This window comes from Castor canadensis, chromosome 12 (assembly GCF_047511655.1).
Source record: "Castor canadensis chromosome 12, mCasCan1.hap1v2, whole genome shotgun sequence".
In the NCBI taxonomy this organism is placed as follows: Eukaryota; Metazoa; Chordata; class Mammalia; order Rodentia; family Castoridae; genus Castor; species Castor canadensis.
Window position 1 is genome coordinate 55360308 of NC_133397.1, and position 21158 is coordinate 55381465.

Here is a 21158-nt window from a genome sequence, read left to right on the forward strand (position 1 = left end):
ATACTTATAAATAATAACATAAACTATCAAAAGTTTTATGAAAATACCTTTGCTCTTGACATGAGAAATTTGACGGCTCGATCGTGGCACATATCTGAGGCACTGTACAATAATTCCTGGATATTATTTGCCAGCTTTCCTAGCTCTAAGTCGGTTAATCTCATGTCTTCACTGACACTGAAAATGGTAAAATGAGATTTAGTCAGGGATAAATGTAAATACAATGTTCCACCACAGGTGATATATCAATGAAAAGGATAAAATTCACTTTGAGAAAAAATTTTGCTATGTAATAAATACAGTTTTTAATGGTGAAACATCACTTGAACATGCTTGGGTAGTATATATTTTACCCAAACCTTATATAAGAATAATTTTCTCTCTGTGCCATAGTATTTTTAATATTTAGCTTATACTCTGATTGGAAAATCTGCAAAAAATAATTTTGGGGGCTGAGGTATAAAGTGGTAGCTTTGGCAGGAGAAGGTTTGTGCATAGGCACCTGGGGTAACATAGTGAAGGAGGAAGAAGGAAAGAATGTTATTTCATGACAAATAGGCACTCTTTTACCAATAATTGTAAATGACTTAATATTAAGTTATATTTAACTCAATGGCTAAGCACTTACTAAAAAAGTAAGTGCTATGCTACATCAGGTTGGTGCCCTTAAGAAATCTGCACTCAAACAGTAGTATTTATAGATATAATACACTTTTTCCAATTTTGAAGGGAAATATAAGACGATTTTCTGCTTTTAAACATTTTGTTCCAGGGACATATATAAAGACTACTGATTCCATGCTACTAGTTCAGTTTGGTGTTACTATAAGCCAAGTTAAGTGCCTTAATATTTTCCTCCCTTTCAGCTGAATTGAGAGAAGCTTCAAGGATATTACAAGAGGCTCTGATGCATATTAATCTGAAGCAAATCTCCACTCTAACTGGGATAAGGTAGAAAGACAGTTAAGGAAGAAAGTCATTAACTGTTATCCTTCAAAATTATGCCACCATTAAGTTTATTTACTGATGTTTTTAAATAATAGATTAATATTCTTAAAGGACTCTCAGAAACACTATTTTGTTCAATTTCCACACTCTAAGGTAGGAAAATAACAATCTTAGAAAGTTTAAGTGAATTACCAAGACCACAAGGTTAAGAGGGCAGAACTAGAATCCAGCATTAATCTGTCTCTAATTGACTAGGCTTCCTCTGCTCCTATATAAACAGTCTGGTAGTAATTTTCAATACCACCTCCCATAAAAAATGCTTAAATTTCAAAGTTCAAATTTACTACTGAAATAAAGTTTCATTTTTCTGGTTACTAAATTTACCAGGTAGCAGAATGATTAAGGAATTCAGAACTCTTGGCAACATGTTATTTATAACAATATAAACAGGAAATAGCAAATAAAAATAAGTGAAGTCTTTAAATAGGCGATAAATCGAAAGGTTGGAAAGCTTTTAATCATTTAACTAGTTATAATTTTGCTTTTAAAAAGAATTTTTACTTTTTAAGTTTGTCTCTAATTTTTACATAATTGAGGAAAATAAGCAAGCAAAGAAATCCAAATGTAATCTAACAATTTATTTCTGAGTGTATATCCACAATAACTGAAAGCAAGCTGGGGTGCAGCTCAAGTAGTAGAGTGCCTGCCTAACAAGCATGAAGCCCTGAGTTCAAACCCTAGTACTGCCAAAATAATTGAAAACATGATCTCAAAGGTCTATTTGTACATTCAAGTTCATAACAGCACTATTCAAAATAGTTTAAAAGGTAGAAGCAACCCAGGCACTAACAGATGAATGGATAAACAAAATGTGACACGTACATATAATGGAATAATTATCCAGCCTTAAAAAGGAAAGAACACTTACCTATACTACAATAGAGAACTCTAAGGACATTATGCTAAATGAAATAAACCAGTAATAAAAACCACAAAACTATATGATTCCACTTATATTTGGTAACTAGAATTTTAAAATTCACTGGGAAAGTCATGGCTATCAGTGGCTGGGGGACGCAGAAACCGGGAATTGTTAATGAGCATGGAAGATGGAAAAAGTTTTGAAGATTGATTACACAATGTGAATCTATGTAATACTACTGAATTATACACTTAGAAATAAAATGGGCTGGCGGAGTGGCTCAAGTGGTATAGCACCTGCCTAACAAGTGCAAGACCGTGAGTTAAAACCCCAGTTCTGCCAAAAAAAAAAAAGAAAGAAAGAAAAGAAGAAATATAGAAATAAAATGGTTAAGAGGGTAGATTTTTTTTAATGGTTGTTATCACAATTAAAAAAATTTTTAACTAAAAATGTTTATTTTTTTTATAACTCCACAACTCTTTCAAATCTTTTCCATTAATTTGCCGTTCCCATTTTCTTGCCTAGAAAAATACTTACTCTTTTGTGTCCATATTTGCATTGCAATGAACTTAGAAAATTGCAGATTATTTTGGCAAAGTGAGAGAATAGGGAAAATCTACCATTAATAAAGTTAAAATGTCAAACATCATTTTTACACATTGTATATCCATTACACAATTATATACTGCAAAAACACTTGCTATAGAAATAGAGGCCTTGTATAAGAAAAAAAAAAACTAGCTAGTAACACACAAACAAATATACTCAATTCATTGTCCCTTGGGGTGAGTAGTTCCCAGATATTCATGTCCCTAGCGAACACAGAAGGAGCCATCTACAGAACCTATGTTTCATGCTATGGTAACATGAGATGAGAGAAAGCCAGAAAAGGTTCTAAGAATAGAGTGAGCTATAATGAACACAGGAGGGGAAGAATAAAAACTATCATACAGTTTAAAAGTAGCATGGCAGAATGCTAGTTATCTTTCAATATTTGTTCTCTCTTCTGCCACAATAATAGTTTTAGCTAGCAAATAGCCAACAAGTTAAAGACTATTTCTCAAGCTTCCCTTATGTGATAATATTCTGGGTTATAGAATGTGGGTAGAAGTTTAATCCAAATTCTGGATTGTGCTCTTAAAAGGAAATAAAGAACAATATATAAACAAATCTATGAGAAGGCAACAGAGAACTAACAAATCTAAGGATTTGAAAAAGGCCAAAAATAGTCAAGGCAGTCATGGGAAGTTTGTTTGTCTGGTGATCCCAGGTACTGAACCTAGGGCCTCACTCACGTAAGGCAAGTATTCTTTCAGTAGGCTACATCTCCACAATCTTACTAAGGTACCCAGTCTGATCTCTAACTTGAGATCCTCTTGCCTCAGCTTTCTAAGTAGTTGGTATTATAGATGTGAGCCATCATGCAGGTAAGACAATCTTGAAGAAAAAGCAGGAGGATAATGAGTTCAAGTTCAGCTTAGGAACATAGTGAGACACTGGTGTAAAGAAACAAAAATAAATAAGAGAATATTTCAAGGCCTTAGAACAGGGAAATACTTCTTAAACAGAACACACAAAAAGCACAAACCATAAAGGAAAATAATAAATCATAAGATTATATTAAAATTTAAAACTTTCATTTACCAAAGACCCCTCCTACTAAGAGGGAGAAGATATTTGGATTGCAGACAAAGGGTTTGTTTCAAGATTATAGTAACAGTAGAGTGCCTGACTTTGCAAGTGTGAAGCCCTGAATTCAAACTCCAGTCCCACCAAAAAAAAAAAAAGAGGGAGATTATATGACAGCTCTAATAAATCAGTACAAAATAAAAAGCAAAGCAACAGAAGAACAGACAAAGGTCTTTTACAGAAGAGGCTACTGAAATAGGCAACAAATATATGAAAAGGTGCTCTTCTGCAATAACTTGGGAAAATAAAAATTAAAACCACTACACCTGTGACATATCTAGCAGAATGGCTGACATGTAAAAGACTGACAATACTAATAATGAATGAAGATGTGTGGAGTGACAGGAACTCTTCCATATTGCTGATGAGACTATAAATGAGTACAACCACTTTGAGAAACTGTTTGGTATTAGCTAAATTGACCATTCACATACATTATTCATTTCTAGGTATGTATTTTGGAGAAGTGCTTATAACATGTGCACCAAAAATATCTACAAGAATGTTTACAACAGTTCAAAATGGAGATATCCCAAATATGATCAATAACTGAATGAATTTGACTCTTTGGTGTTGTCATAAAATGGAATATTTGTACATGAATAAAAGCTACTGCTACATGCCAAAAGGTGGACAATGATCACATAATGTTGAATGAAAGGAATTACACACAAAATAAGTGTAGTTCCACTTACAAAAAAGAAAAAAATTAAGTAGAAAAACCAGTGGTTTTAATAATGTCCTTTGGGAAGGAGTAGAGCAGTAGTACAGCGATAAAGGGGTTTAGGAGAGCTGATAATGTTCTATTTCTTATTATACCAGTATTTTCACTTTGTGATATCTGAGCTGAATACTTCTAAATGGTACATTTCCCCACATGTGCATTATACTCAAATTAAAAGTTAAAAAACAAAACCAAACAAAAACAAAATAAGAAGAGTACCAGCCCTTTTTCCTCTCCTTTCTGCTGCTAGGGATCATCTGAGATGGTAAAAGCTGGAACTGCCACCAGTGAGGATGGGACAGCTGCCTTCTCAGGCAAAGACCTCCTACCTTCAAAATGTTACATAAGAGAAATAAAATCCTGTATTATTTAAGCTACAGACATTTTATATCACTTTTTTTTTTTGGCAGTACTGGGGTTTGAACCCAGGACCTCGGGCTTGGTAGATAGGTGCTCTACCACTTGAGCCACTTGCCAGTCCATATCTCTTTTAACAGCAGCTTGAAACTGTACCTGGCAAACATGAAAATATCATAAACACACAAAAAATATCTTTGTTAGCATGCAGTTATTAATATGTAGTTAAGGAGTTCATTTTGGTAGGAACAGGAGGCTGTTATAGCTGGCTTAATGCTGGAACTATGACTTTTAGAAGTTCCTGGACCATGGGCTGATTTATGTAAAGATGGACAAAATACTGAGTCATTATTTTTGGGGGGGCTATACTGTGGTTAAAACTCAGGACTGTGTGCTTACTAGTTAGGCACTCTATTACTTGAGTCACATTCCCAGCTCTGTTAATTATTTTTTCCTTTTGTCAGATGTTATTTTATTTTTTGGTAATACTAGGGTTTGAACTCAGGGCCTTGTGCTCACTAGGCAGGCACTCTACCACTCGAGTCAAACCCCTAGTCCTCTGTTAGTCTTAATAATAACGAGATCTAAACTATGTTCTTGGTCCTGAAAGATTTTATTGGTTTTGCTTTGTCTTTTTAGATAACAGAGATTACTGGGGCACCTGGTGAACTCTGTGGTCAACAAATTAGATGCAATAATTTATCAATGTTTTCTTGTATTTAATTGGCATACTATTATTATATAGAAGAGTGTACTGGTTTAGGAAATGCACGCTGCATTTTTTGGGGCATCGTGTCTGCAAACTACTGTCAAATGATTAAAAAAATATTAACATGAGAGACAGAGAAGGGAGGATGAGTGACAAAAGGAGGGAAATACAGGATAATGTGGTAAACTGCTAACAACTGGAGAATCTGGATGAAGCACGTATGAAAGGGAATATGAAACCATTAATAAGATTCAAAAATCTTGTCATTTTGTCAACAGCCACTATACTCACATAATATCTACACCCCCTGGAGTAGCAGATGATGATGTGTGCTCTTTGCTGGATGAAGAATCAGTAGTACATTCAGGTTCAGATACTGAATCACTGCTGCAGGGTTCACTGTTTGGAGATGCATTTCTTTGAGAGGTAGTGTCAACTGCTAAAGGTGCTAATTCGCCTTCACTGAATGCATCACTTATAAACATGCCTTCATGGGTTAAATAAGCCACCTCTGTGTCCAATGAATTGTCTTTTGCTGTATTCTTCTGCTGTGAAATCTCCTCCAATTCTCTAGTCCTTTGGTTTTTGTCAAGAACTGAGAGAACAACACTGTGAATGATACTGAATGTTGCCTACAAAACAAAACAACAAAAAAGGTATGTTGTCAAGGGATTTGAAATATTTTGTAAAGTTCCTCAGAGAATTCTGTGCACATAATATTGAGAAAGATCTATGCTTGATCATAAATGAGTCAAGGCCATAAATATCACAATTGCTACCAATCTTTTATTACACAGTAACAATGATTTGTGAAAATGAGCCATTCAGGATAAACAGGTCCACTAAAGCCTAGAGTACTTATATTTTAACTGATTGTTTTAAGTGAAAATTTCCCTAAATGTATTGCATATTCCTCTCACCTCTTAAGCAGGCTACACTAAACATATCATAACTTGCCCCTCAGAGAATCCTATTAGTTGGTATGCCTGCTTAAAAGAAAAATAAGTGACATTCCTTAGCATGACTAGGCCTTCCCCATCTCTTACCTTATTTCATGCCTTCTCTCACCTATTCCTTACTCTTAAGACATTCTGGTTCTCTTTGTACTTTTTTTAAAAATGTTTTTATTAGTATATAATAGTTGTACAGGGGGTGGTGGTGTGACATTTCACATATGCGTGCAATGTACCTCATTTTGGTTCATCCCCTCCATTATTTTCTCTCTTCCCCCTCCCCCTTCTTAAAATGACTTCAATAGGTTTCAGTGTTACATATTCATACATGTATAGAAAATATATCAACTATTTTCACTCTCCTTTACTCTCTTCATTTACCCTTCCCCTCCCACTAGTACACCCCCACCTCACGCCTATTAGAATGGCTATTTTCAAGTACATAACAATAAATGTTGGCGAGGATGTGGGTAAAATGGAATCCTTATACATTGTTAGTGGGAATGTAAATTAGTGCAACCATAATGGAAAGCAGTATTGGAGGTTCCTCAAAAAACTAAAAATATAACTGCCATACCATCTAGTAATATCACTCCTGGGCACATATCCGAAGGAATGTAAGTCAGGATACAATAAAGACACTTGCTCATCCATGTTTACTGCAGCATTATTCACAATAGCCAAGCCATGGAAACAGTTCAGATGCCCTGTGGGGTGTGTGTGTGCGTGTGTGCGCACAATGCAGTATTATTCAGCCATAAAGAAGAATGAAATGTTGTTGTTTGCAGGTAAATGAATGGAAGTGAAGACTATCATGTTAAGTGAAGTACACCAGGTTCAGAAAAACAAAGATCTCATGTTTCTCTCATATGTGGAAGATAGATCCAAATACAAATACAAGCATAGGGAAGGAGGAAAAAGAACAAGAGAATGATAGAGAGTGAATAATATTGAAATACATTACATCTGTGCAGGAACAAGACACAGTAAAATGTACTGAAAACTGTTGAACAATATAGGGTAGAGGGAAAAGGATAGGGAAGGGTAATAGATGGGGTTAGACTGATTAAAGTACAATATGTTTATATGTAAAATACCAAGGGAAAACCCAACTGAACAATGGATAGACACTTAAACAATGAAGGACAGGAATGCTCTTTGCATTCAACAATCTTGGATTGTTAGAAGAAGCCTTTGCTGCTTCCTTTGTGCAGCATGCTCTTCATCTTGATATTTGCACACTTTCTTCTTATCACTCAGGTCTGGCACAAATAGTAACTTCCTCAGAGGCCTTCTCTGACTCCTCCTAGCAGCTCCATCCCATTAGCCAGATTTAAAAAAAAAAAAAAAGAACATTTACCATTATCTAAATTTATCTTTTTATTTATTCTAGGTCTCCTACTACAGTGTTAGCTCCATAAGATACTATAATTCTAAAGCCTAGAGCCTGATAAATAGGAAGAACTGAATAAATATTGAAAACTGGGTGAATGAATAGCAATTTCTTATAAATTAATGTCTTCATGGATGATGAAGAAATAAGGGACAACTTGCCTACTTTAACATCCACAGTTGCATTCTTAAATTTGTTGCTCCCTTTCTCAAACTCTTTCATTTCTTTTGGGGAATCTACAGGATTCTAGGAAAGTAGACTCTAACTTCAAGTCTCCAAAGTCAGGATAGGATCTAAGCTAGTCAATCAGCACATGGAACCACCATTGTCTGTGCTTAGAGTTAAAAACACACAGACTAAGAACTGCAGAAAAACAAAGCCAAGGCTTAAAGATATTATTAACATCTCTATCAAGCGCCTAAAAGCTGAGCTACCTCTGGATATTTTTCCATTACATGAGCTAATAAATGTTAATTGTTTGAGACACTATTGAGTTGTGTTTCCCATTATTTGGAACTGAAAGCACTCTTAACTGATACAATACAGAGCAAATACAGACTTTGAGAGCTTTAGTACCAAAGTGTCTATGGATACTGCATTTTTTGTGTGTTTCTTCATTGTTTACTAGCTTCTGTATTGTCACACATTTGCTGCTTGCTATATTTTCACCGCTGTTGCTTTTAATCCCTACTACTTTCCAAACTTTGATGTGCTTACTTCTACCATCTTTGTTTTGTCTTTCTTCTTCTCTCTTCTGTATTGCTTTCTTTTTTAGCTGTTTTTTTTTTTTTAAATAAAAAGACCATGATGATGGACTTAATCTTTCTTTCCTAACATTTACTTTGCACCTCCCCATGGTATAGCAACCATGTAATTTGAGTGGAACTGAGCCCCCCTTCCAGCTTTAGATGTCAGTACTGAATAGCTTACTTGGTATATTCCCAACCTTCTTGATTAGTCTACAGAAGAGAAGAAACTCCAGGCCTAAACCAATCAGTACATGGTATTTTCCTGACCACTGTGACTGGGTATGTGACACAAACTGGTTCAATTAACTAAAGCCAAGGACTTTCATTTGATGACTGAAAAGAACAACTCTTGCTCTAAGTAGTACAGCATAAAAATGCAGCAGACCTAAATCTGATGAACCCAAAAAAGAGGGCAGAACTTAATTAAAAACAGAAAACCTAAGTTTAAGAACCAGTACAAAACCATGTATAAAGCACATCCTACTCTTGAACTATTTTTAGTAATATTAGCCAAAATACTTTTTATTGTTTAGGCTAGTTTAATTTGAATACTTTATTCCTTTAGCTATAAATTTTCCAAGTATAATTTATTAGTATTAAGAGTTTCATCTTTGCTGTTTTTAACCATAGCTATAATTTTTTTTATAATTTTTGAATTTTTCCAAATTCAGAGCCATTCTTGCTTTTAATGATGCCAGGAGTCTAGTCTCCAAAAAACCCCAACATTTTGCAATATATAATAGGTTCAATAGTAGATATGTGATTTATTTTCTGAACTACCTATTACAAAGTCTACAGACAAGTTCACGTTTAAAATAAACCAGGCCAGATAAACCAAAAGATATTTTCCAATCTTAAGAATAAATAAAATACTGATAATCATATTGATATGTCTCTAAGATGACAGACTAGGACTATTTTTCACACACAAAAAAATTGAAATTTAAGAACTAAAAAATCCTTAAGGGCTGGATATGTAGCTTAACAGTAGAGCACTGCCTTCCAAATGCAAGTTCTATCCCCAGCCTGATAAAAAAATCTATGGTGCATAAACTGCATTTAAGGACTATTTTCTTTTTTAGCTATACAATTCAGGTCATCTATGGAGTTCATACAACGAACAAAAATTTTAATAAAAATTCAAAATATGGTAAATACGATTTACCATATACTTTCTGATTTCAAAATTTACTACAAAGCTATAGTAATCAAAGCAGTGTTTGAACTAAAATAAAGACAGACATGTAGAACAACAGAACTGAGAGCCCAGAAATAAACCTTCATATATATGATAAAATGATTTTTGACAAGGGTGCCAAGACCATTCAAGGAGGAAACAACAGTTTTTCCAACCAATAATGCTAGGAAAACTGGCATTCATATGCAAAAGAATGAAGCTGAACCCTTGCTTTAGGCCATTGCCATGGCTTGAATATGGCTTGTCTCCCAAAGACTCATGTGCTGAAGACTTGGCCCCAAGGTTGCAGTACTGAGGTGGTAGAACTTTAAGAAGTAGGTCCTGGGGTCCATCCAGGAAAGATCTTTAACCAACTGCTCAGAACAAAAGACTTTTAATCTTAGAACTATGTCCCAATTTGTCTGTAATCTCATGGAGAAGACTCTGGTGCTTGTGAATGTTGCCATGACTTACTCAAGTACCACAAGAAGCCTGAGCAGTTTCTCCAACCTCTGTTGAGATCCCCAGAGCTATTCAGAGCCTGAAAAAAATTATCAATAGTACTGAACCTAGCAACTTCAAGCCGCTCACAGTTAAGGAAACTGCGCTAAATTATTTATTTAATGGCCACTCAAGTATGGATATAGTTTTATATCAGAGATATTATAAGCAATCATAGCATAGTTGGTTATAATGTTTAAAGACCAACCTTTTAACATCTGATTATACTTATTACTTGAGTATTCTTGGACCATGAGTGATTAGATTGTTATGTGAATAAAATAAATGTATCAAAAATGCATCTAGTGGAGCCTTATGGAAACTAATTAGGTCATGAAGGCTTCACCCTCATGAATGGATTAATACTGTTTTGCAGAAGCAGGTCAAGTCAGGTGGGAATCTATTAGTCCCTGGGAGAGCAGCTTGTTATAAAAAGAACAAGCTTAGCCTCTCCTGGTTCCTTGCTTTCTACCTCACATATCCTCCCACCATTGTGATACCATCCACTATAAGAGCCAAGCAGATACTGGCACCTTGCTCTTGACCTCCAAAGCTAAATAAACCTCTTTACTTTATAAAAATACTCAGTTACAGGTATTTTCTTATAGCAATATAAATGGAATAGGATAACCACATAGAAAACTTAATTTAAAATCTATAAAAGACCCAAATATAACTCCTAAAATTATAAAACTTTTGTCATGATACTGGATTGCTATTGATATCTTGGATATTACACCAAAAACATAAGAAATGAAAGGAAATATGAGTACATCAAAACAAAAACTTTACATGCATCAAGAGACAACAATTAACAGAGCAAAAAGGCAACCCTTGAAATGGGAGAAAATGTTTATCATAGGCCTGATAATGGGTTAAGATCCAGAATAAAGAATTCCTACAATTCAACAATGAGAAAACAAATAGCCCAATTAAAAAACAGACAAAGAAGATATTTCTCCAAAGAAGACATTCAAATGGCCAATAAGCACATGCAAAGATATACACCACTAATCATTAGAGAAATGCAAATTATAACCACAGTGAAATATTATCTCACACCTATTAAAGATGGCTCCTCTCAAACAAACCAGAAAATAAATGTTAGCCTGTATTAAGTGCTACCAAGGATGTAGAGAAAGTAGAAACCTTGTGCACTGTTGGTGGGAATGTAAAATGGTACAACTACTATGGAAAACACTATAGAGGTTCCTCAAAAATTTAGAAACAGAATTACTATATGATCTAACAGTTCTGTTTCAGTTTCATTTCTATATACTTAAAAGAACTTAAAGCAGGTACTCAAACATATTTATATGGCCTTATTTATGGCAGCATCAATTCACAACAGTCAAAAGGTAAAAGTAATTCAAGTTTCTATTGACAGATGAATGGATAAATAAAATGCAGTATACACATATAACAAAGTATTATTCAGACTTAAAAAGGAAACTCTAATACATGTTACAACATGGATGACACCCTGAGTACATGGTATAATGTGAAATAAGCCAGCCACAGAAGGATAAGTAATGTATGACTCCACTTATATGAGATACCTAGAATTGTCAATTTGACAGAGATAGAAAGTAGAATGGTAGTTACCAAGGGCTGGGAGAAGGAAGGTATGGGAGTTACCATTTAACAGTTTCAGTTTTGCAAGATGAAATAAGTTCTATGGTGGTGATGGAAGCACAATAACGTGAGTAAGCTTAATTCTTCAGAACTATGTACGTAAATGATAGTCAAATATTATATTTATTTTATCACACTAAACAAAAATTTTAAAATACATACTAAAAGGAGGTAGAATGTATGCCTTGCATGCATGAGGCCCTGAGTTTGATCTCTAGCACCACCATAAATAAATAAATAAAACATAACAGCAATCTAGAACCTCAAGTCATTAATAACAACTTAAATATGAAAATTTCAAACTTTAAGCTTTTAATTATTTATCCACTCAAAAATATTAATGAAAGGTTCTGTATGAAAATTTATACTTTAATGTCTTTTTAAAATACAATGTATTTACAATATATAGGATATACATTTTGTTTTTGAGAAATAAACATAAAAATGAAGGATAGCAAATTATCAACCCTGATAAACAAGAAATTCAAACACTGTAGTTTACTTTTTTAACATAGTAAACACCATTTAAAAACAAAACAATTTTTGTGCTTATAAAAATAGTACCCCTCTTTAAATAAAATTTAGGGATGCTCAAAAAATAAATATTTCAAATGTCATACAATCCAGCCACCTAAAAATAACCACCAGACAAGCTGTCTCAATGGTGATGAACAGATTTTGAAAACTTGACATAGCTGAGATAACACTGTGTAAGTATGTTTCACATCTTGTCTTTTCTCTTAATGTTATAAACCTATGTATTTTCTTGTACCATTAAAAATCCATGACTATATATTACATGATAAAGAATGTGCCAGGCATAATTTACTATTGTTAGACATCTAGGCTCTTCCTTTCTTTTTTTTTTTTTGGTGGTACTGGGGTTTAAAGTCAGGGCCTTATACTCTACCACTTGAACCACTCCCCCAGCCCTAGGCTCTTTTTAATTTTTAATAATTTTTTCACTAAAAATGAAGTGTTATAATTAACATTATTTTTCAGTGAAATCATTCCCTTATAGAATCACAAAATTACCATATTCAAAGGTTATATGCCTTCTTCAAAGATGTTCTATGAAGTACTAGTTTAAGTAGATCAAATGTGAAAATGAGAAATTACAATTATGACAAATCACAGTTCCCAATTGTACATTCATCGACTAATAATTCTCCTTAGCGTAACAGACAGAGACAAAAAAGTAGAATAGCTACTTAAAAATTACTGGCAAAGCCTCACAAACATGTAGCCCTAAGTTTCAATCCCAGTATGGCAAAAATAAATAAATATAAAGATAAAAAATTACTGGCAAAAAGTTGGCCAGTTCCATACAATGCAATTCAGTGTTCTATATATCCAAACATGCAATGATAAATATGTGTGATGATAAGGCCATGGTCAGAATATAAGAAAAAGTGAGCCCAGATGGTGGCACACGCCTGTTATCCCAGCCCTCTGGAGACAAGAGGCCAAGAAGATTATGCATTCAAGGTCAGACTAGGATACAATTCAAGATCCTGTCTCAAAAAAAATAAACAAAGGTGAAAACATGTCCTAGTTATTGAACACAGGTATATATTTGCTGTTTATCATTATTGGTGTCCTAAGCAGTCTAAATTAAGTGCAGAGAATCACAATTTATAAAACTTTTCTGCCTCTTAGGAAGAGCTCTTACATGTGACTTAGCATTGCTCCAATGTCAATGAGGAAAAGCCATGTTGTTGATAAGTACCATACTCCCTGAGATGACTTACCATGGTACTTAAGAGGTACTAGGCATGTTTATAGCATATATAACCCAATACTGATATTTGATCAAAGAATATCAGATTTCACAAATAGCCTCTTTTGTTACATTCAGTAATTCCCAATGACTATTTTCTTACTAAAACACTGCTATAGGGCTAGGGATGTAGCTCAATGGTAGAGTACTTGCCTAGCATGTCCAAGGACCTGGGTTCAATCCTTATCACCTCAAAAAACAAACAAATGAACAACAACAACAAAGCAGCTATGACTTGTTAGTGACTCCAACCAATAGGTATTAGAATCTGGACATCTCATGAAAAACGTGTGGATTGTGTTCTTTCTCTTATACTAAATGGCTTAAAATTAAGTGGTATAGCTAAAGAGACAAAGTAATTAAATGCAATGCATGATCCTTGATGGGACCCCAGACCAAAAATATAAAAGAAAAACCTGCAATAAAGGACATTACTGGGATAATCTGAATATTGAACAATGCTAAAAAAAAACCAGTATTATGTCCACAAAATTAAACTTCTAGAAAAATTAGTGGTTTGTAATGGGTATTTGAATGTTTCATAACATTGAACTTTGATACAACCTAGAAGGATTCAAGCGTCATAAAAATCACAAGAGGAAACATTATATATTTAATGCCACATAAGCATTACAGTACTTCTTTTAAGTATGAAACAAATCACTCAAAATAATAAAAATTTCCAAATTACCCTGTGGCCCTTCATTATTTAAAACCAAGTTTCTTCAGAAAAATTATAAAAGCAAGGAAATTGTTTTACTCTAATTTTATACATATATATGTATAAAATATATACACATACATATATACACATTTATATATATATACACACACACACACAAAACACACACACACAAACACACAACTTAATTAAAAATAGGAATATTTTGGAGAAACTGATATATAAGCTTACCTTAACTCTCTGTAGGAAAACTGTAAACTTAGAGAAAATATCCTTTAACAGATCAAACCACTGGGGAAAATTCAACATTCTCATCTGATCTGCAAGCCTAGAAAAGAAAAATTTTTTAACAAAAATAATGATCATCTCTGGACCAATATGATAACATCTACACTAGAGGAAATGATACTAAATAAAATGCAATTTTATCTGTATCTCTAACTAAAATTGCAGACTTTTGAGTTGAAGAGGTCAACTACCAAATAATCCCTATTTTTTTAAATACCTGTAAGGCTAGTCTAATCAAGCATACTGACATACAAACTTTATCACACAGTAATTCTAGATGAACATGCTTTGTGACCACTGAAGGAATAAACCAAAGAGAAGTAAACTAGTTTTAATTAAAGGTAAGGATATCTTCTGGAATAAAAATAGAAACATAACATCTCTCTCAACAAATTTAATATCCTATTTTTCTAATGACAAACTAGAAAGTACTCTTTCACATAATGAGAGGTAATACAGTATGATTGCTAAGACCATGCATGGGTTTGAAGCCATAGAACCTCAGTTCAAAATTCTAGCTTTTTACAGAGTTGCTAGCTGAGTAACTGTCAGGTGATTTACTCCTCCATCTCCAATTCTCTCAAGTAACAGAATGTATCTTATATAGTTGTTATAAACATTAAATGAGCTAATAAAAATACTTAAAGCAACGCATGGCACATTTTAAAAAATTATGTATATTAATCAACATTATTTTAATAATTGACATTAATCAAAGATTTCAACTTCAAAGATGAAATAGATTAATGCAAAATAGAATTCCATAAAGATGTTTTTTAGTACTAAAACGACTCATTGCTCTAAATTTTTAATGAATACTGATGCAGCCAGGGATTCAGTCTCAAAAAGATACTCCTATACTGGATACTCCTATACTCAAAAAGAGAACTCCTATACAGGAAGATCTCTACTTAAGTTGAGAAAATTCCCTACAGAAGAAGAAAATAAAGTCACTAACTTTCATGTTCTTGGGGTCCCTAATAGAGTACCAATGACTTATGTTTTCCAACTCTTTGCAGTTCCTCCTTTACTATATAGTTATTTCATCTAATTCTTAAACTTAGTTTTCACCAGGTAGTGATATGGAAAGTAACATTCCATAGTTCTATGAGTTTGGCCTAGAAAAACTTCACAGCTCCATATTGCTATTCATATCTTAGGCCAGTCAATAAAGTTTAGGTTATCTATATGAATGAGAAATACAGTCATAAAATATTTACCATTATTTTTCTCAAAATAACAGAATAGGAATTTTGAGGGTGAAACAGAAAAATTATAGACAGGCAATACAAAATCAAATACTCATTCTTCAACGCCAATTAGAAGCTCAGTTTTAATTATATAGCTAAATAATTCAAATGTAATATTTGCTATCCCACTGTAATGAAATACTTTATATTCCTTGTGCTCTTAAATGGAAAATTCCACAAATGAACTGTGTGATGCCTGCTCCTTCCTACCCAAGACATGAATCATCATTTTGCCTAGCATATCCATGTTATATGCTGTATACTCAACCTGCCCATTAGTCACTTAGCTATCTCAGTTATCAGATCAATGGTGCTTTGTTCAACTTTTATTTTATTTAGTAACAGCCCCAAAGCACAAGGGCAGTGATGCAAAGGAGGTACTAGGGTATAAAACACGGAAGGGCAGATTAACTCTGAAACTATGTGGCAATGTCACAAGGCACACAAGAAAAAATATGCAATAAGATTCAGTACTGGGAGGGAGGGGTCTTGGAATGTATCTCCTGCAGATAAGGGGGACTATCCTGGTGTAGTTAACTCTAGTTACCTCCCCAAAGGGTTACCTCAGAATAACTGCTTCCCTCTACTCAAGCACACAGCTTTTTTCCAACTTCTACTGTCTTTCTTCTGAATTCTTTTAACAGCTCTTGTCCCGTATTTCTTAAAAGGTGCTTCAGTGTCATGTGTAATTTTCTTATACCCTTCCCCATACATAAGTCAATAATTCCTTCATTAAATCCTTCTTAAGTTATTCTAATTCCATGTGTCATCTTTTTCTTGAATGGAAACTATCAACCTATATATTCATACTTACTTTACAACAACATCTGTGTCTATTTCTTCTATTTGTAAAACTTTATTAATCACACACTGCAAAATTTAAAAAATAAAAACAATTTGATTAATTGTCTTTAGAATCCTAAGTACTTCGTGCTCCATTTGTACATTAAAAAGAACTCACTAAGAACATAATCATTTTACCAGACTTTTACCCACGTCATTTTATGTATAAAATACATACCTACTATTTTACTCATATCTTATTAAATAATTATTTCAGAGTATGCTTGGGTTATAACAATTAAAATGCCCTGCTATTTAAAACTGCTCAAAATCCAACATCAAAAAATACTTATAAGGTATGAACCCTGTATTAAAATCCCCTCAAAAAAATAAAAACACATATTGGAGGCTTACATTCCTATTATACATGCAATATGTTAAAGCTTAAAAAGATAAAAATATCTGAAGTACAGGAGAAGCTTGGAAATTAAAACATAGTTTAAAACTGTATTTAAAAATATACATATCAAAAAATCATAAAATTATGTTTATAATGTAACATATTTTTACACATGGAGTATACTTTTCAATCAGAATTCAGCTCATAGCCAGGTGCCAGTGGCTCACTCCTGTAATCCTAGCTACTCAGAAGCAGAGATCAGGAGGATTGCAGTTCAGTCACAGGAAGATAGTTTGTAAGACTGTATGTTGAAAATATTCAACACAAAAAGGGGCTGGCCCAGTGGCTCAAGTGGTAGAGCACCTGTCCAGCAAGTATGAGACCCTGAGTTCAAACCCCAATACCAAACAAACAAACAAAAAAAAGAATTCAGCTCATGAAATTAAACAGTGCTAGCGGCCAAAGCTCCTCTCCTGTTCCCTTCCCAGTTACTACTTCGTACTATCAAAATACTACTATCTTGATTTCTAAACTATAGATCAATTTTGCCTATGTCTGAATTTTACATAAGTGGAAGCATGCAGTGTATACTCCTTTGTGTCTGTGTTCTTTGGCTTCACATTAGGTTTGCAATATTCATTTGTGCAGCAATATATTCTGAGTAATATAATCATTGACATCCTGCATATTATTCCATTGTATAAACATACCACAATTCTATTTATCCTTTCTACAGATGATGAAATTTAGGATATTTCCAGTTTTTTGTAACAGTGGTGCCATGAACATTCTGCTGTTTTAGTAAACTTACATTAAATATTTCTGTTGGGTGAATACCTAAGAATAGAAATGTCAAATCATAACGTGTGTATATTTAGCATTAATTGCCAACAATTTTCCAAGACGGTTGCACCAATTTTAAAATAGTGTTTTAATCAGTGTTTAAGAGCGGTAAAAGAGATTGCAATATTTTTACATAAACATTAAAAACTTACGGGTATGTTCAACCTAATGATGATGCTTAACTAAGCCTAATAAACAAATTTAAAATTATGTTATCTTTTTCATCTATAGAAAAACTAAATTCAAGTGGATAAGATTTCTCTGAGTAAAAAAAAAAAAAAACTAACAATCAGGAAAAACCAAAAAGCACATGGATTTTAGTTTGTAATTCTAATATCTTAGAGCTCAGAGTGAAAAGAAAATGAAAATTTATTTAGTGCTGGTGGGAGTATAAACTGGTAAAAATCTTTTTAGGCAGCAATTTAGTTCTATGTATTAAACAACTTAAAAATACCTTTCACTATCTGACCAGTAATTCTACTAAGAATTCTACTATTTTTAAGAAAATAGTCTTAAATATGAAAAATAAAGTAACTACACAGTGCCTATTACATTGTTATTTGTCATGTCAAATTTAAAACAAACTAAATATTCAACACAGTGGAAAAGCTAAATAGGTTTAGTCAATGTAATATTGATGGAGTTTTACACAACTTTATTAAAACTGATGTTTTTGAAGTCTTGCATAATGATAAGAAAATGCTTATGCTGATTCTAAGTGAAATATGCACTCCAAATCACTTGTACATTATGACAGCAGCAGAAAAAAAAAAACCAGTAACAACCTACATACAGAAATATTCTTAAAGTGATAATCTCAGCTGGTAAGACTATTTTTCTTATATTTTTTCATATTTTCCATTTTTAAGTAAATGAGCAAGTATTACTATTACGCTGCACATTTCATATATTATTATTAAATGGCACAGAAATAAACCACAAGAGATTTCAAATGTCAAATAAAAATGTAAAATTACCTGTTTAATGATATTCTTTGCTGTAATAATCATTTCTTCACCATAGATTTCTAAAAAATTAAGTTTTCTTTGTTTTAAAAGTCCAAATACAAGAGATACTAGTCTTTCCTATTAAAATAAAAGAAGACCATATAATTTCACATTTCAAATTTGTAGTAATCTCACTTAGAGGTGGAAATACTCAGTAGAAAGGTTTTGAGCCTTAGATCTCTATCTTGCATTCAATATTTCTAAAAGTCTGAAATAAGCCTCTCTCAGCAATCCTGTCATCAGATTTTTGGACTCAGTATTTCAAACAGGTAAATCTATTTGAGAGTCTGTACTGGATCAAATGAAGGTGGCTTGGGATAAAAGGGTAGTTTTTGGCTAGTTTCCATAGTTAGAAAATAGTGTTCTGAAACACTGATAATCAATAAATAATCTGTGAGGCCTGTGTTTTTAGTTAGTGGTCTAAAAGACTGAAATGACAACCTGGACCTCAGTGGGAAGTCAACCGCTAATGAGTACATCTCTCTAATTGCTAAGGCTATTATCAGTCAAGACCTTTGGATATTTTTACTAGTTTTGGCCATGATTAGCATTGAGAAGTTACCAGATAAGTGAAACCTAGATATGCTTATATATACACATACATAAAACATTCGTAATAGGTATTTGATGAATTTGCATTCAAATAATTACCATGTAAAAATCACTTCTTACAAAAGTGATAAATTCTGGTAAATGTAACACACACGGAATATAAACTAATTTATTCATTCTATATCTCTATTTTGAACTTGGTTTGTAAGCGACAAAAACCTCTTTCAACTCTAATTTCTAAGTAAGCTATAAAATTATTTTTCTTCAATTTCATGGGATACTGAACACTTACAGTGCTTGTTAAAGTCACATGGCTACTGAAGGACTTCCTAGGTCTGACAGTAATGTGAGGTAACTTTGCTCACTTTAATCGGAGAAGAATGTGTTTTAAATTAAGGCTGTCAAGAAGTAACACTAAGCAGTAACATCAATTTTATTCTACAGTTTGAAACATACCTCTTCTAAAACTTGACAATCATCTTCCAGTGGTCTATTTAAGTCACTGTGGGAATAAGTAGAAAATTCTGCAATCATCATTTTATCTATCAGTTTTTCTAATTCGCAAAGCTGTGATCCCAAGTGCCTACAAATGGAAAAATACATATATTACATATATTCACTTAAAACCACAAATTCACTCCACTTTCAAGTGAATTAATTAGCAAAACTTTTCTAGCCAATAGTACCTATTCAATAATATAATGTAGTGTAGTAAAATGGAGACCTTTAATAAGCCAAAATAACTGCAATAATTGCACTTCATCTCCACAATTCTATTTTTCCTGATTTTTAAAAATCTTTAACTTTTAAACAATTAAATGTTGGTAAACTTTATGACTGCTTTTCACAGACAAAATATTCAGATATTCCAATTCTTTTCTTCATTAATTATTTACTGACTAGGAATGGTGGTAGCTCCCCAACCACTCATTTTTACAACAAATTCAAGTGCCCACTATGTGCCAGGACCACAAGTACAAATTGACTCAATTCAATCTCTGTCATGATCGGTTTGTTACTGTACCTCCTCAGATCATTAAGCTGAAAGTCACTAGAACACGTGAGTAAAAACATAAGGAAGTACCTTCATATACAAAGGGATTTTTGCCATATACCTAATAGCTTCATAAAAATAATGAGCTAAAGAAACTTAGATAACATAGTTGGTCCAAAGTAGTTCAAAATGTAAATAAGCAAAAAAACAAAAACAAAAAACCTACTTCTACCTCACAGGAAAAAGTAATTTTAAAGTAGTATAATTTTCATGCTTTTATGTATCAGTTAAAATTTTTTTTTAAATTTAAAGCTCTATCTTGGGCTTTGAATAGTCAGTAGAGCACAAACTTAGCATGCATAAGGCCATGGTTTGAGTCCCAGCAACACAAAAATAAATAAATAAAATAGCCCTAGCTGTTGTGATAGTGTACCCCAAAATCCCAGATCAAGAGGCTGAGGCAGGAGGATCATGAGCTTGAGGCCAGTCTGGGCTATGGCATGAGACTCTGTCTCAAGTGACTGATAGATGATAGATAGATAAATAGACAGATAGACAGATAGATAGATAGATGACAGAGCTACATAAAATAAAAATTTAAAAATATTTTAACTTTTATATTAAATATAAATTAAAACAAGCTTTAAAATATATATGCTACATTTACTTTTAAAAGCCCTTAATATTAACAGTTGTCTTTTGAAGAGAAAGATGGAGTGTAGTACTATTTTTTTAATTAATTAAAACCACTTGACCTTTTAAGCAGATGCACAGTTCTTCTTTTGTAAGCAAGATATGGTACGCAGAGGTAGTGATAACTTT

The 21158-nt window shown here is 33.1% G+C and overlaps 1 protein-coding gene and 1 pseudogene across 6 annotated transcripts in view; one reads left to right on the plus strand and one right to left on the minus strand.

The window, feature by feature from the left end:
• Vps54 (VPS54 subunit of GARP complex) overlaps positions 1-21158 on the minus strand; it is an 85248-nt gene that overhangs the window by 23171 nt on the left and 40919 nt on the right. For all 6 annotated transcript variants that reach the window (XR_012439709.1, XM_020161696.2, XM_020161694.2 and 3 more), the window contains 6 exons: positions 19799-19925; positions 18761-18868; positions 16572-16627; positions 14451-14547; positions 5641-5981; positions 48-177 (listed from right to left, as the gene is read on the minus strand). Coding sequence is in view for 5 of the 6 variants with exons in the window: in XM_020161696.2 (XP_020017285.1) it covers positions 48-177; positions 5641-5981; positions 14451-14547; positions 16572-16627; positions 18761-18868; positions 19799-19925 (859 nt within the window). In the remaining variant the exon portion in view is untranslated. The remainder of the gene's footprint in view (positions 1-47; positions 178-5640; positions 5982-14450; positions 14548-16571; positions 16628-18760; positions 18869-19798; positions 19926-21158) is intronic.
• On the plus strand, positions 9812-10322 carry LOC109685013 (ATP synthase F(0) complex subunit g, mitochondrial pseudogene; annotated as a pseudogene).